At 42.3% G+C, this 17,210-nt stretch overlaps 1 protein-coding gene across 1 annotated transcript in view; it reads left to right on the forward strand.

The window, feature by feature from the left end:
• Window positions 1-12,724, forward strand: part of cdh8 (cadherin 8) — a 64,600-nt gene extending 51,876 nt beyond the window's left edge. The window contains exons 7-11 of the mRNA XM_061275892.1: window positions 4,471-4,607; window positions 6,455-6,576; window positions 7,191-7,308; window positions 10,147-10,398; window positions 11,147-12,724. Coding sequence (XP_061131876.1) covers window positions 4,471-4,607; window positions 6,455-6,576; window positions 7,191-7,308; window positions 10,147-10,398; window positions 11,147-11,640 — 1,123 coding nt within the window. The 3' untranslated portion in view covers window positions 11,641-12,724. The remainder of the gene's footprint in view (window positions 1-4,470; window positions 4,608-6,454; window positions 6,577-7,190; window positions 7,309-10,146; window positions 10,399-11,146) is intronic.
• The last annotated feature ends 4,486 nt before the right edge of the window (window positions 12,725-17,210 follow it).

Here is a 17,210-nt window from a genome sequence, read left to right on the forward strand (position 1 = left end):
GACGATAGGTTACACAGGCAATTTCTCCACCGCTTCCATCCGCCGTGGCATTTCATTAATTCCCATGGTGACTTTTTCCCAGGACACGACACTCATCAGGTTGTGTGTACTGTAATTGCGTGGCGGGTTGGCCGCCTTTCATAGATTGGCTCGAAAGAAAACACCGTTGCACTTTTTGCTGTTCTGCATGCATGGTGGCATCCTCATGTTTAGTGATGAGATAGCCAGAAATGGAGGTTGTAGGATGTTACTCCCCTGGTAAAAAAAAAAAAAAAAGAATGAAAAACTCTTTTAGGTCAGTCTGGCCTATTTTGTTGATGCCGGCTTGACTTTAGAGCTACAGCAAGTCAGGCAGGAACAGAATGAATTAGCAATTTTCCCAATGCTGTGACTATGACAATGATCTCTTCGTGGAACTTCACATAAAAGCTTCCGAGGGTTACATTAACCTCACTAAACACTTTATATAATGTACACTTTCCTTTTGAGCTCACTAGAATCATATTGAGTCCAAGTATGCTCTTACCATTGTGTAGCTCCCCCTAAGATCTTTGTTCCTTCACACGGGCCGACTGTTGGCTCGGCTGTATTATGCCTGCTCCAATCATAAGTACTTGCTGTTCCACTTAATGTGCAGAGAAGCCACAAAGCAATGAATTCCATTATGACTCATGATCAGCGGCGGTAGTAGCGGGAATCAGGTGAGCCAGAAATTATATATTTTTTTGTCTCTTGGGTTCTATTCTTCTGTTGTACACTAAATTCTGTTTTATTATATTGTTGTTATTTATCAAAATGACATTTTGGAATATTAAAAAATGGGTAAACATACACCATCTTGATATTACGGTTCACGTTTGATTGACACCCATAGATTCGGCCTATGTTTGTGTGGTAGGGTTGGCAAGAATATTTCAGTTCTTTATCTCCAAGGGCAAAGATACAATGGAATCTCAATATAACGGAAGCGAGAGATTTTGGAAAATAGTGTCCCGTCCAATCAAATTGCTTCTTTTGCACTTACAAGTTTGTCGGTTCCGGAAATGGCTGCCATTTTGGCGGCCATGTTGGTTTTTCACTGGACAGTGACAGATGTATCCATTCCTAGCAACAAGGCTAATTTTAAAACTGACCTATTTAGTTATTTCAATAAATAAACTAAATTTGTGTCATTAATTGCATTAAAAAAATCTTTATTTAAATTTAACTGACTCACCCCCCAAAAATCTATATTTTTTTAATGTGAACAATACAACTCAAATATTTCTCAAATCCAAACCAGGCCTTTTTCCTTGGTGAATATAAATCGGCTATATATCCACCGGCATGTCTGGGCGCTCATGTTTTGCTCATCCGACCTTTACGTCATCGAACGGCAACAAAGATCACGATGATTTGACGGTGCGAAAAGCAATTTTCTCTCCGTTCTTTTGTGTTTTGTTTGGTAGCTGCTTTGCATGACGGCATCACTTTGACAACAAAGTTATTCAACATGTTTCTCGCAGCATGGTGATTGATCCGTAGATGATCACCCCGCATGCCATTTTCCTTTCTGCCGTCGCCACACCGACCTCTTCAAACCCTCGGAGAGGCTTTCAGTGTTGCAGCACCAGAACAAAAAAAGCCACTAAGGGGACTTGCGCTCACATGCCCTCGGCCTGGCTTAATGCATCCAAACAACGTTTCAGGTGCACTCCATGAAATCCATCCCTCCGCCGCCCTGCATCGCTCGCCGCTCCGTTATTTCTACCTGAGTGATCACAAATAAGACGCAACGTGACATCTCGCCAGCTGCCTGACGCAATTTTGCAGGGTTGAGCCATGACTGCGCTCCATTCGTAAATATGGCTGCTGTGACAAGCTTTGAAAAGATTTTATTTGACTTTAGAGAAGCCAGAATATTTATTTAAGAGCGGGAGCTGACATGCCGCCTGTGGGACCCCCGCTGAGTTGAAAAGTTATTACATGGGTAATATAACGTCTTTGTATGCTATTTAAAATATGAGCTGCTGCACAAGAAGTGACTTCATCGGCAACAGCGGCAATGTCAGACTTGAAAGTTTTGAAAATGTTTTTCATTCCTAGCAACAAAGATGATTTTGACTTTAAAAGATATATAAACTGACGTATTTAGTTATTTCAATAAAAATTCATTAATTTCATTACATAAAATCTATATTTAAATTTATATGACTCACCCCCCAAAAATCAATGTATTTACACATTTTTTTTTATTAAAACAAATATACATCATTTTGATTGGTAATTTGATTTAATTTCCAAATTTAAATAAATGCTAAAAAAAATCACAAAAGTAATAATAATAATAATAAAGAAAAAAGTTATACTTAAATTGAATTTATTTTATCTTAAAGAATCAAACTGCAAATAATTTTATATTCAATATTTTAAACATGTCTCATTTCTAATTTAGATATTTAAAAGAGTTATTATTAAATTACAAGTTTAGTTGTTTTTAAATACAATTTCACCATACACAAAGTTTGAAAATCCTCCTGTTGTGAAACATTTACCGCTGCTAATATAAAAACAACAGCTCCTTGGCGCAGGTAACAAGGTACATAAAGATGCTTTGTACCTTTTGATTGACAGTCGATTTGCAAGGGTTATTCGCCGCTGAGACTTTTCCCGGTAACGAGGAGTGAAACAAACAACATGTGAAATACAAGTCACAATGTTCCTTTGCACGATGACAAAGCACCAAGAAGCCAGCTAGGTCACGCTTATCCTGTTAAACCTTTGCGGTTCACGTTATTACACTCCTGAAGAAAAAAAAAAATTGCAAATGTGGTCGCAATTGTATATTTTTATTTGCTTTTAATTCTTTCTCACAGTGAGCTGTCAGTTTGAGTGACAGGTGGCAGAACATTTCAGGCTGAGCGTCTCGTCGCTCAGCCGTGAGGCTGTCAGGAAGCCGGAGAAGAGATTCTCCTGCAACTGCTGCGCTCCCAAGTGGTTTGCTGCTGTCGGCCCGTCTTGAAAGTGCTTTTGCGGGGGGCCGGGGAAAGGGGGAGGAAGGGGGGAGTGTAGTTTTTTCCAAGGTCCTGGTGGACTTCTCCCCCCCCCCCTGCCTGGCGTCTCGAGGAGTTTCCACCATTTCATCTGGAAAAAAAATGGAAATGTCACGCCTCGCTACGTCTCTCCAACAATTGGAATCTGGGCCATTGCTTTTATTTATTTCATTCTCTGTCCACACTTGCCTGTCACGGTTTCAAATTAGGGTTTTGAATTAGGGTTTGAGCCGGTGTTGAGGTATCAAAGTTTGCTGGCACTTAAAGGTGAGGGTCTCGATTTAGGGTTGAAAGAGTTTAAGTCAGGAGTTTGGGTTTTTGGACAGGTTGAGGATTTGCGTTTCAAATAAGGGTCAAGGTTTTAAAGTCGAGTTTTGCTCAAGGATTTAAGGTTCGATCCATGGTTAGGGTTTTAAATTATAGTTTGAGCACGGGTTTGAGGTTCAAGTTTGGATTTTGTGTTGTGAAAAAAATACATTCTAAATTATACATTCTTATCAATTATTAACTATTCGGAATTGTGTGATGAATCTTAAAAATCTCACCCCACATCAGATAAAGCCAACTGGAATTTTCTTAAATGTTTTTGGTTGATACTGGTAGGATTAGCTCGTAACTATTGTGCCGACCAATCTGTGTAGGAAATTGAATGATGGAGGATAATTACAAACGGTGTAATTAGCACATTAGCTGTTTTTCACGTTCTGTCTCATTGGGGATGTCCGTGGGGTCAAAATAAGTGACACGAAAAATGACCCGTTGTCTTTTTTCAGCTATGTGCACATGTGTGTGTATATGTGTGTGTGAACGAGTGTTTTGCCTTGGCCTGAGAATTGGTGTCGCGCCGGTTTCCTGCATTCAAAAAGCGCGATTTCACAGGGAAGAAAAATGTCCTTTTATGTGCCGGTCCACTTTCAAAGCAAGCTGCTGGTGCCGGTGAATTTTTCAGATTTTTCTTTTTTTCTTGCACTGTTTTGAAGACTTTCCAAAGACAGCCAGTCACAAGAGAAAACTACTGAGGGAAAATTCACAGGTTCAGGAATGGTATACGGTCATTTAAAGTCTGAATGGACACCTCGCCACGGGATTTGTCAAGCGTGCGGCCGGCGTCATTTCTTTATTTTCACTTCTTTTGGAGCTATCATTGATTGTTGACAGATCCCAAATGAGGTTAACACCACCACATCTGTTTTCCTGACACAACAAGCACTAATGGTCTTTTAAACAGGGCGAGGGAGGGTGTCAGCTCGATCAGACTCGCGGGTGGTGTGTGTGTGGGGGGGGTCGGACCTGAATAATCTTTATAGTCCCCTGCTGCCTGTGTAATCATTCCACGGGGGATAATTAATGATTTTCCATGACTTCAGTTGGGCAGTGGTGTGGAATTCCTTCAACCATGCTGCTGCGTTTGGGCTCAAATGTCTTTTTTTTTTTTCAGGTACTTTATTGACCGTCACACGGACCTGGAAAGGCAGTTCAACATCAACGTTGATGATGGCAAGATCACGCTGGCCAAACCATTGGACCGCGAGACGGACATGTGGCACAACATCACCGTCACTGCAACTGAAGTCCGTAAGTTCTGTTTTCTGGAATCATCTTCAGGAGACGCCATGGTTCACAAAATCTGCAAATTCCTGATTTGCATTAACTCATCCACTGCCAGCCCAGTTAAAATGGATCTTTGACATCTATAGCCGTCAATGGGAGTGAACGAGTTAAGACAATGTGCTTTCTACAACATGCACCATTCCAAACCAATCTTTAAACTGGACCTGTGGGCAATTAATTGTAAGGCGGAGAAAGGTAAGCTGTAAAGAAGGCGCTCAATTGGCAGCGTGGCAGTGATGGATGGATTAAGGGCAGGGACGAACACCCTCACTCCCTCCTGTGACCCCCCACCCCCACCCCCTCCCTTGGGGGAATAGAATGTGATTAGTCAGATGTCACCTGGCGGCTCTGAAAGACACGGCCGAATAAATGCCAGCTCTACCGTTACGCCTCAGATGCGCCAAATTATCCGGGAATTCGGTGTAATGGCGTCACCGTAAAGAGCAAACTTGAAATGTAATACCCGTCTTCTATTTTACCCCCTTTCACGTAGAGCAGACGGTCCCCCACCCCCTGCAAACTCTCAATAAAGTGTTGTTGCTCGCCAGCGCTATCTGCAACCCGCAGTCACTTAGCCTCGAGATGTACGCCCGCCAGACAAGATGTCGGCGACGGCGGCTTATCAGAATAAGACGTTCGACTCCTCACGCCAACGGGACCAACCCCCCCCAAATGAAAAAAAAAAACATTCCGACAGCTTTCGTTTAGCCTGGCAATTAACGCGCACCTTCTTTGATTAAGCGCGAGGAGGTGGAGACAGACAACTTACAAGCAGTGTAAATTTCTGTTCCAGTAGCTTTAAGGGCTACATTAAGCTTTATCGCGACATACAGCCCCCCTGAAACCATCTGTATGCAAATAAAAGCCTTGCGTACGGGCTAAAGCTGTTTGTAGCTCTGCCGGCAAAGATTTTCCACCTCGTCAGTGAATTTTTTTGTGCTTTGCAGATGTTCTTTAATCTGTAAGGCGTGTCTGGATGAAAAAAAAAAAGTGTTTACTCGATACGTGTTAATGTTCTTGTGCAAAGTGACTAGTGAGCTGTTTTAATTCAATCAAAACGAAGCAAATGAGTGTGCAAAAGTCTTGGACCGCAGCCACTGTGTTTTATTTTTTTTTACAGCTGTACTTCAGGTTAGGTGTTTAAAAAATTGGGAACCCCAGGGCTGGGATTCTGGTTAGCTTTGGCGCTAGGTTATGGTGCATCATCACACTTTGGATTTTAGGTGTCATTTAAGAAGAAACATTGAGTTGACACACATTGATTGCCTTTCCGGGCCCCATAAAATGATGTGGCGGACCACAGTGGTTTAGAGGGTTTCAATTCAGGGTTGGGGTTAGACTGCAAGGAAGCAGAATCTCACTTTGACATTTATTTTAAACTCGAATAAAAATTTCTACACGCTATCATCCTCATTGTCTAAAGTTCGAGGCCTCTTAAGAGGCCACGTTAATCCACAACGGATTTCATCTTCGCCACTTGCACCACTCACTCTAGCGAGGACTAATTAAATTGTCTTTGATTGCCTTTTCAGACCTCCGTTACCAATGAGTCATTAATATGCTTTTTTTGTCTCCTTAATGCTCATGTTTCAAACATGGCGCTGTTCAAAAGCACTTTGAATTGTGTCGTTTTATTTTGCATGGCTGAAAGGTAGATTGATGTGGCTTATCATGCCGTCCTCCCATCATCTCCGGAAATGAAGGAGAAATAAAGATGGAAAAAACAAAGGAAATTAAAACTAGGTCATGTAATGTAGGTGGGATTTTCATCCACCCTGCTTCATTTTGTATTATATTTCTCTGTCTCCTAGGTAACCACAGTCAGATATCCCGGGCGGTGGTTGCCATCCGGGTCATGGACATAAACGACAACGCCCCGGAGTTCGCCACCGAATATGAAGCCTTTTTGTGTGAAAATGGAAAACCCGGGCAGGTAAGGGGTGAAAAAGGGAAAAAGAATACAGTAGACGCTCGTTCATCAAAGCAGCCATCCGTCACTCTCCTTTTTCTTGCTTTCCGCCCACTTAATGATTGGCCATGGTGAATTATGGCCTTAATTATTTCGCAGAGAAGCCTCAGAGGTTGAGAGTCTGGTGTTAAAAAAAAAAAAATGGCGGGGGGGACTTAGCCGTCAGGATTGATCACGACACATCGTCAGTTGAGAATGTCTTTCATGTGGCCTCCTCCAGATGGCACAATGCATTGCCCTGCCAAAAAAAGCCTCAGACTGGTGCTTAGCATTCCCCCCACCTGCCTTCTCATCAATCAACCTCATTCAAGGCAGCTACATGTGTCGGATGCACTTTTATTGGACCGGGGCGGGGGGAAAAAAAAGAAAATCGTCTCAAAGGCCCCCGGATTCTAATTCCCAATCAATCCGAGCGTGCGATAAGAACGCCGATGACAGATTAGCGGATAAAGCCGGCGATGCTTTAAGGCAGACCGGACAGAGCTTCAATGATAACAATCCAAATCTCTTAGCGGTGAAGAGCAAATATTCCAGCAAGTGCGATGAATATCATCATTTTTTTTTTTTTTTAAACACAGGTGATCCAAACGGTCAGCGCCGTGGATCGAGATGACCCAATCCAGGGTCACTACTTTGAATACCGTCTGGTCCCCGAGATGCTCAACAATCCCAACTTCACTATTAAAAACAACCAAGGTGAGCGAATAAAAGTCTCAAAAGAATTAAGCAGGTAAATCTTCCTCAATTTTGAACAAAAGTTCCGCAGCAAAATGTTTGTGACCAGATTGTTCTTCAACCCAGCCCCACTTAACAGATGTTGGATTGTAAGTGAAGATAAACCAACGAGATCCAAATTGAGTTCGTCCTGCTAGTTTTGCTGCTCAATGTAGGGGAACTTCCAAGCTACCTTGTGGCAGATGGTGCTATGTTTATTTACACAATATTGCTCATTTCTTTCTTGGGTATCTATCTTTTTTTTTTCTCTGCTGGTCCAAAGTGGCGGTGAACAAGCTGCGTTCACCGTCACGTGTAATGTTTTGGGCTCACGGCGGAAATCTATTCATATAGTAGCAGCCTTCTGTTTGGACATGCGGGCTGGGGGCTAGCATACTGCAGTCGTCTTTGATGGCTCACCCAGGCCATCAAAAGCAGGTCATAGTTGAGGAAGAAAAACACTTTTTTTCACAAAAAAATAGTAGTATTTTTTACTCTGGTCCATTAGCTGGTGTGTGCACAGCAGGAAATGATACGGAATATGAACAAATGGTTTTCTTTCTTTCCCTTTTTTATTATATATTTGGCTTTTGTAAGCTCTTTTTCCCCCATTACTGTTTTTATGTATTATCATCTATAATTTTTTTCAATATAATATTAGCTATTTTATATTTATTTTATATTTTATGTTCTATCCTTTATGTTATATTATTTATATTTTTATTATTTATAAGGTATTTGATTAGATAACATTTCTTTCCCCCCGCTTCATTCATTCTTTAATTTTAATATTGCAGAAGTTGGCAGAAGTTTTATTATTATTATTATTATTATTATTATTATTATTATTGTTATTATTGTTATTATTGTTATTATTATTATTATTATATGTATTTATTTATTTATTTTTGGGGGGAAATGACTTTCTTCAGTCTTCTGGTAGGCTCAGATGACCTCATGATTTTTTTAACAATTCAACCAGTGGGAAAATAAACACATTTGGTCCGATCCTAACCCATACAACACCGGATCAAATGTGAGTCACGGAGGTTCAGCTCTTCTCCAAGCTCCTCTCTCTTCTCTCAAAGCGACGTGTCGGATCAAAACCGCCGCCGTCGTTCTTTTCTCTTTGACTCGCTCGCTGGCTTTTCCGTCGAGTCGAGCAAGCGTACGTTTGTTCTCGCACACAATGTAACCCTAGCAAGAATCAAAGCAAATATGTGGTGTCATTTTTCCGCTATATAGTACACAACGCAGCAGCCACTTGTCTATAGCGCCTGAAAGGAGGCCCGCCATCGCCACTCCAGCGACTATTTCTGTCTGGCGGAGGTGGCGGCAGACACTTGACTGATGAGTGTTAGGCGGGCCCCCGTGTGCCGCTTTTGTTTGGGATGATGAGCGTAATCACGGGAACGGCCCACACGCTCGTAGAACAAAAAAAACCTCTCCAACGGATTGAACTTTAAGTGCTCCCTACTCACGACTGGTTGAATTTCTCGATAAAACAAGCTCAAACTGAGATTACAATGCCATCCCATCTGGGAGACGGTTCGCTCCCAAAAAAGTCAAGCCCTGAAGTTCACTGAACAGAACTTTGAGCACCCATTAAATTTATAAACCCCTCGTCCACTAAATCGCCAACCTCTAAGGTATCACAAGTATCACCCGGGTTTGCCTCAAATGGGAAATAATGCTAACAACGCCCTGACAGATTGCCTCCGAATCCACAAAGTGACAATGAATCCCCACCCCGACCTACAAAATGTTCATGCGCCAAGCTTGTATTATAAACATTAACTAGATTTCATGATCAACTACATGGGAGTTTCACGGCAACTATAATGACCCCGCAAGAACACACACGAGCCCCCACGGTGTCACACACACAAGTGCAATCAACAACTTGACAGCAAAGTCTACCCGCAAATTTGTCTCAAAGTTGTGTCAAATCAAAAGTCTTTATGCGAAAGACAAATTAAAATGATCCCCCCGCAGGTGAACGAACGCCTCACCAGCCATAACGATACGGGGAATTGCAGCAGAGCACCTGTAAAAGGAGCAAAACCTTCTCCCTGTTGGCAATTTGACAGAAAAGCCGAACCAAATATACCCGCATCCGAGGGAGTATCATACAAGTAATTAGAATTCATATTAAGTGGGAGTCAAGACCCCACCATATCCACCTGAGCCCTCATAAAAACTAAATCAAACTCGCGACAGTCAACTTACAAAATTCCCGGCTAGTTTCACACAAGAGCGTTTGAAGCCGGAAAATATAAAATATATACTCAGCCTTGGTATCAAAAGTGTATTTATTATGGTGTTTACTTCTATTTTTAAGATGGAAGGCTGCTTAGAAAATGACCCACTTGCTTTACTCTTAAACAATCCATCTGATTTCCCTCCCCGTGAAGTGCGGAGCGATCCAAATGAGATGGGACGTTCCGGCGTTCAGGAAGCCGTGTGTTCTTCGCCACTTATAAGACGATAAACCCGAGCATCAATTACATCAATCATCCCGCCCGTCGAGCATCTTCTTGATCAAGTTTGAGCGCCGCGTTGTTCCCGCCCGGCAGCGGGAGAGGTAAAGGTTAGAATTTCACGAGTTTTCATAAGAAGAGGCCCGGTGTTTAATAAGGAGAGGCGGCTAACGAGCGGGCGGCTTCTGGTGTGCGGCTTCAAAAGATCAGCCGGCACGTTTCCTGCCGCTTCGTCTTCCTCATACTGTTGACTAAAAGCACTGAAAATCCATCAACGCCAGACAAGCGAGGCGGTGACTGATGTGAAATTAGTTCTCTCTCCTCATCTTCCCCCTCTCAGACAACTCCATTAGCGTCCTAGCCAAGCACGACACATTCCGGCGACAGAAACAGGAGATGTACTTCCTGCCCATCGTGGTGACGGACAACGGTAGCCCGCCCATGAGCAGTACCAACACGCTGACCATCCGGGTGTGCGGCTGCAGTAAGGACGGAATCGTGCAGTCCTGCAACGTAGAGGCTTACGTCCTTCCCATCGGACTCAGCATGGGAGCGCTCATCGCCATCTTGGCCTGCATCATCTTGCTCTTAGGTGAGGTTTGGACCAAAGTTTCAGTCTTGACCTGACATTTCTGAGAAGACGATGAATGTTGGCTACATCTATGTTGACCCAGATGACCCTACCTCCAACCAAACACATTTCTAGACAGTTCTTTTGACACTGGGGCAGATTTTGGCCTCTGGACATTACTTGGTTAACAAATATAGATTTGCATACACGGCACAGGGTTAGGGTTAGGGTTTTTGCACGTGATCCCAATTGACCCACCAAAAAAAAACTTTCCAGCCAATTTCCATGACCAAGGAGCAGTCACAAAATTTGGTTTTAGTCCCTGGGTACTGGGATTTTTGTCCCATACAAACTCATTCTTTTGTTGTGAATGCATCCTATCTGCAAACATTATGTTCTTTATATAGCACGTAGAAGACAAAAAAAAATTATGAAAATCACGAGTCAATCAGACGGCCGATGATTGCACTACGATTTTTGGCTAACGCTAAATGCTGTTTCACAGTTAAACAGCTGTAAACAAGTAAATAGACAAATTGCGCCAACTTCCTCGCTCACCATTCTCTAAACCTGCTGCCTTTTTGGCTCGGTCCCGCTAGCGGAAGCTGGCTGGCTGTCTCGTACGGTTCCCGGTGCCCGCACACTGCAATGATTATTTTGCAGCCAACAAAATAAATGATTTCTGGCAAACTTTTGAGATAGACAAGCTTGAACTCGTTTTTCCTCGTCCTCCCCCCCCCCCTCTTGTGACTCGGTCTTTGTCGGATAGTAATAGTGGTGCTCTTCGTGACGCTACGGCGACACAAGAACGAGCCGCTCATCATTAAGGACGACGAGGACGTGCGTGAAAACATCATCCGCTACGACGACGAGGGCGGCGGCGAGGAAGACACCGAGGCCTTCGACATCGCCACCCTGCAGAACCCGGACGGCATCAACGGGTATCTCCCGCGCAAGGACATAAAGCCCGACCTGCAGTTCATGCCCCGCGCCGGCCACCACTCGGGCCCCAACGGAGTAGACGTGGACGAATTCATCAACGTGCGGCTGCACGAGGCTGACAATGACCCCACGGCGCCGCCCTACGACTCCATCCAGATCTACGGCTACGAGGGCCGGGGATCGGTCGCCGGTTCGCTCAGCTCGCTGGAGACCACCTCGTCCGACTCGGACCAGAACTATGACTACCTCAGGGAGTGGGGCCCTCGCTTCAGGAGACTTGGGGAACTCTACTCGGTGGGCGAGAGCGATCGCGAGACCTGACCTGAAAAAAAAAACCATAAGACTTTCGGAATCTTTTTTTCTCTACCGTTCACGTGTGTATTAAGCGCTAGAGTTCTATCGGCTTTTAGAAACAGAAAACAAGGAGAAGAAAAAAAAAAAACACGGGCCACTTTTTTTGTATTCTTCCTAGAGTTGAGGTCTAGCAGTCATCCACATTGTAATCGTTGAGCCGAAACAAACCGTCTTTTTACTAGGAGATTCTTGTGGGGTGTAAAAACTTTAGATTCCGTTGTGGAGTGTCTAGCAGTGTTTTGGGTGTTAGTCATTGCCGTGACTTCCAGTAGCAGAGAGCCGCAAGGTCAGCGAATCTCGAACGGACTTTAAAGCAATACGTGGTCTAACTTGCAACAATGAATGTATGAGAGGATTTGAACGACAGAAAAGAAAAAAAGACAAAAAAAGAGTGTTGGCTTTGACAAAAAAAGTGACTTTGTTATCATTTGATATGTTCTCTCTATGGTGGCCACATTTATAAATTGCGCTTTATACAACTATTTGTATTTACATGCTACGGTTGGCGCGTTGCCATTGAGCTATAAAAAGACGTGAGGACAACAACAACAACGAAAAAATGTAGAATCTCTGAGGCCTTCTTTTTACAGAAGCAAGTTCAATTGAAACCTAATGCTTTGTTTTTTTTGTGTTGATTGTTCATTACCTTTCAAGAGTTTTTCTACATCTTTTCCTTTCCATCCTCTTCAAATAAGTGGGCTTAGTCCAAGATAAACACCGGTTGCGGCGTTAGCATCTTTCTGCTGACCGCTAACTCAGCATTTGATTCGCCAGGACAAAAAAAGACGCAAATCCGTATGCGTCCATGTGCATATTGTGCGTACATTGTATGATACGAGTAAAGAAAAATATTGGCTTGTGCTGTACATAGCATTTCTGCTAACATCATTAGTTTCAGACGAGGCTGGTAGAGAATTTCAAATTTCCGAAAACAGAAGACTCGACGGTCTTCCGCTCACTTTTTCTGCTGTGCGTTCAAAAGCTTATTAGTGTGTATGTTCAATTATTTACTCCCCTGTATTGTAATCTCTCCAGATTACCCTGTATTGTTTCCTACTTGTTGAAATATATTTTTATAAATAGCGTTGAATGGGTTCCGTCTGTTACTTAAGGACCGTCGACTTGGAGTGGAAAGCAACACGCCATGGAGATGATCAAAATATTGACTGCGGTTGGATATGTAGCTCGGTTTTTAAGGTCGGCGTGTGATCCAAACATCAGCAAACCTTTTTTTTTTTTTTATGAAACAATGGGCTACTGTTAGTGTTTTGGATTAGGGCCATTAGAGTTTGAGGCGAAAGTTTATTATAGATTTTATTTGATTTATTTTAGATTTAGATATTTATTATTTATTTAGATGTATTTTTAATTTATCCCTCTCAAGGTGTTCTTCAAAGGTTTATTGAATAAACCTTTGAAAAATACCTTGAGAGGAATAAAGTAAAGGTTTGAAAATATTAGCAGGGGGTTACATTACATCAGGCCGGCTCTTTATGTGTGTTATTTTTTGTGCGTGTTCATTTCACTTGAGTTCAATTAGGTATTTTCGTCAAACGCGCATGCGCATGAGGTGAAATTCCACAAAGCAGGTAGGGCAAACCCGAAAAAACAATTAGTGTCAATTTCGCTCTCAAAATGGCAGGAAAAAATGCCCAGGTAAACGAAAATATGAAGATGAACACAGGAGGTTTTTAACAGGGTGGGAAAGGTTTTTTTTCCTTTTTTTTTTTTTCAACGTCAGGGCAAGCCATTCCACCTGATACGTCAGACGTCATTCGCGCATGTCAAAGGTTCAAATCTTCAGCGCTACTTCCGATCACTCCACGCTAACATCGATCAGGACATTTTGCAAGCGCAAGTTGGACACTTTGAAAGATCCGTCAGAAAAACAGGTGCAGTTTTGCAAAAAAAATAAAATAAAATACGCCATGCTTGCATCAACTGGCTTGCAACAACTGGCTTGCAACATTGCACGGGCTAAAAAGTTAAAACATGCCTCAGTGACGTGGTTGAAATCTTGTCTCCTGAAAACGCCAAAGTAAAACGAATACTATCAGACATCCAACAAAAAGAATTGCTTCGAGTGGCAACAACGGGATCCAAGCCACATTTGAAGAGGATCGTTCAAGGCAAGGAATGCCACAAGTCGCACGAAGCAACATGCATAGTAAGTGAAAAAACACTATTGTAAATTATTATTCTTTTTTTCTGGAGTATTTTGAACTGAGAGTTTGTGAGACAGTGCACACAATGTTCATTATTGAAAATGGCTTGTGGTCTTAGTATTGTAGGAGTCAATTTATGTCATTATCATGTTGGTGTGTGACATAATAATATCACACAATAAATTTGGCTGAGCAGTGGTGTGTGTGTGTGTAAGAGGAAGGGATGGATGTTGGCCACCCCTGCAATAAATCTTTGAAAAATACCTTGAGAGGGATAAAGTAAAAGTTTGAAAATACTAGCAGGGGGTTACGATACATGAATATAAAAATAAGAATAAATAAGAATATAAATTAAAAAAGTAAATAAGAATATAAATAAATAGAATGGGGATCAAGTTATGCTTTTTGCTTTGGCTACATTGTCCTGAGCAGCCATGTCAGATGCTTATAAATTACCCTGTGGAGAAAGACCATTCCATTTCTGCAACTTTAGTTTGTCTTGTAAAATTTTAAGGTTATGTTCCGGTTAAGGTTGGTCGTTATCACGGATTTTCCTTTCGGCAAAGTCGGACGGCAATAACTAAAGGCGTTCAAAACATCGCCGAGTACTTCCCATTTGATTGGCCTTATTGATATAATAAGTCAAAGGAAGTGTTTATGGGAAACGTAGTAAACATCTCTCTCCTTCTCTTGCTGACCCTTTAAAGACTCAGTAGTGGAGCCTACCCTGCTGTTCCAAAACCATTCCAGTCCTGCGTGATGCTCTCATTTCCTCTAATCTTAAAAAAGAAGAAGTCTAACCATTTTGCATGAGTCAGGGGAGAAGAAGAACAAAACTAAAGTAAATTGGAACATTTCATCGAAAAATAAAGTCTAAAGAAAGCCTTGTAGCACCGGCATTCTTGTGATTTAAAAGCCGGCGGTGTCAAGAAACAACAGGGCGGACGGAGCGGGCGTGTTGAATCTGTTCCAAGAAGGCTGGTGGCAGCTTTATGCATCATCTAACCGCAGGATAAGCGTTCCCGTAGCTTTCCATTTCCTACGCCGCTCTTCACTTACTCACCAACTTTCTTTTTTCTAAATGCCTTTCTCCCTGCTATATAAATGTCTGTTTGTTGTTTCTGGATGTGCTGCACCAAGAAAAAGAAAATGCCTTTTAACACTTTACTTGCTGTGCTCTCGTTATAGTTACAAAATAGAAATAAACTAAATAAACAGATTTATAAAATAATACACAAGGTAAAAAAAAAAAGTCCCACGTGCAATGTGAATTATGCAATGTTATATTTAAAAATAAAAAATAAAATAAAGTGTTTTGCGCCGTTGTGGGTGTAAACACAAAATAAAACCAAAATATTGCTCTGCTTATGCCACACAGAAAATTGACTTTCACCATCTTGACTCCACTTGCTTTTATTACAACATTTCTCTGAAAAATAGAAGAAAAAAAACCTTATCATACACCCTTGAGCAACACGACAAAATGTCGGACGCAGACCTTCATGCTGCCAAGCTTCTGCCTATGTGGACACTTTCTATTTTTTTTCTTCTTTTTATCAGGTTGACATTATGAAGTGTTAACAGGAAAGTCAGAGCCTTTCGTGCCGCCTTGCATAAAGTGGAAGACGACTCAAAGGCTGTCGGGCACTTCCCTTTCAACACAAAGTAAACCTTCAAAGTTGTCCAATCTCATCGGTTTGCATTTGGAGTAGAGATGCACCGATCCGACTTTTTCAGTTCCGATACCGATACCGATGCCGTGGCTTTGCGTATCGGTCGATACCCGATACCGATCCGATATTATGGTTGACTTGATTGATTGATTGTATATTTATTGATCCCCAGGGGTGGGGAAATTTAGGCCTCAGCCGTATTCATACCACAGAGTGGGTATACAAAAGACACACAGATGGCATGAGCGCAACTCAATAGGCTCTCATAAGGCTGCCACACAACGGTGCCACAAAGAAAGGCAGAAAGTGCTCAAGATAAAAGCCATCAAAGCAAAACAAAGCTAAAAGACAAAGGAAAAAAAGTAACAGCGGCCAACCAGCACCCCTCAATACAAGAGAACACCCCAAAACACACAAAATAGCCTCCACGGGGTCCATAGACAGGTGTAGGGGCAGTCCAGTTCAAACTTAACAAGCTACATAACTCTACATGTGGAACAGAAAAGACCAAAGGCAATGGCATCAGGCAGACTACACAGTTCTTTGCTCTAAATTTGGGGTGTCCAAACTAACGGTCCAGTTTTTATTGGCCCGCAGCAAATTCTGAAAACATAATTGAATATGGCCCGCACAAGAAGCTTGAGCTCAGCTTCTCAGTTTCCACACTAGATGGAGCCCGCCACACAAAGCGTTTGACGTCCCATTAACACCCCCCCGGAAGAGAAGCGAACACGCAGCGTTTCACATCCGATTAGCCCCCCCCATTCGGGAGAGAAGCGAACGCGCAGCCTTTGACGTCCCATTAGCAACTCGAAGAGAAGCGAACGCGCATGGTTTGACGTCCGCTTAGCAACCCGGGGAAGAGAAGCGAACGTTCGCTCCATGTTTGCGTTTGTTTAGAAAACTCTCGTGGCATGCGGCACACGTGCTGCTGACGTATGACGTAGCCCGCGTCCCAATAGATTAAGGAAAGTATCGGCTCACAGATCGGTTGTATTTTCCGATACCCGATCCATCTATTTTGTTGATATCGGGACCGATATCCGATCCAGATATCGGATCGGTGCATCTCTAATTTGGAGGCATTTTTTTTTTTTAAATCGAAGTACAACCGACGTGAGTTTGAAACAAACTCAATTAGCAAGTGTCTTATATAAGTCACAATAAAAATAGAATTAACTTAAATAATATACAAAGTGAAAATGTTCCCAATCACGTTGTGTAATTAATACAGACTGAGCTGGACTACAAATAAATGCTACAAATGTGTTGAAAAACAAACACGAGCACGTGTAAGCCCGCTATAGGCGCACACACTTGATGTGTCACACTCAGTAATGGATAACATCAGAAGCTTTTGTTATTTATAAGAATGCTGAGAATCAGATAAAGGCCTACAAAGTCTAATCTCCTGACAAGATTAGCGGAGAGGCAAGACCGCAACCACGTTCAGAAATAGAAGAAAAAAAAAGACAACAAAAAATAGTAAAGAAGGGGAAATTGCATCATATCTAATCTCCTGTTCTCATAGAAAAGTAAATAGAAAGGGTGATGAGTTGTACTGTAACACAATATTACCATTCTGGTTAATTATAAAAACCTTTTCTTGCCTAGGATAAGGATTAAAATACAATCAGGTCATCCTCTCATCCCCGCTCGGACCAACACGATCTGCAACCGAGTCCTTAAAAAGAAATAT

Source organism: Syngnathus typhle, linkage group LG4 (genome assembly GCF_033458585.1).
Source record: "Syngnathus typhle isolate RoL2023-S1 ecotype Sweden linkage group LG4, RoL_Styp_1.0, whole genome shotgun sequence".
NCBI classification, from domain to species: Eukaryota; Metazoa; Chordata; class Actinopteri; order Syngnathiformes; family Syngnathidae; genus Syngnathus; species Syngnathus typhle.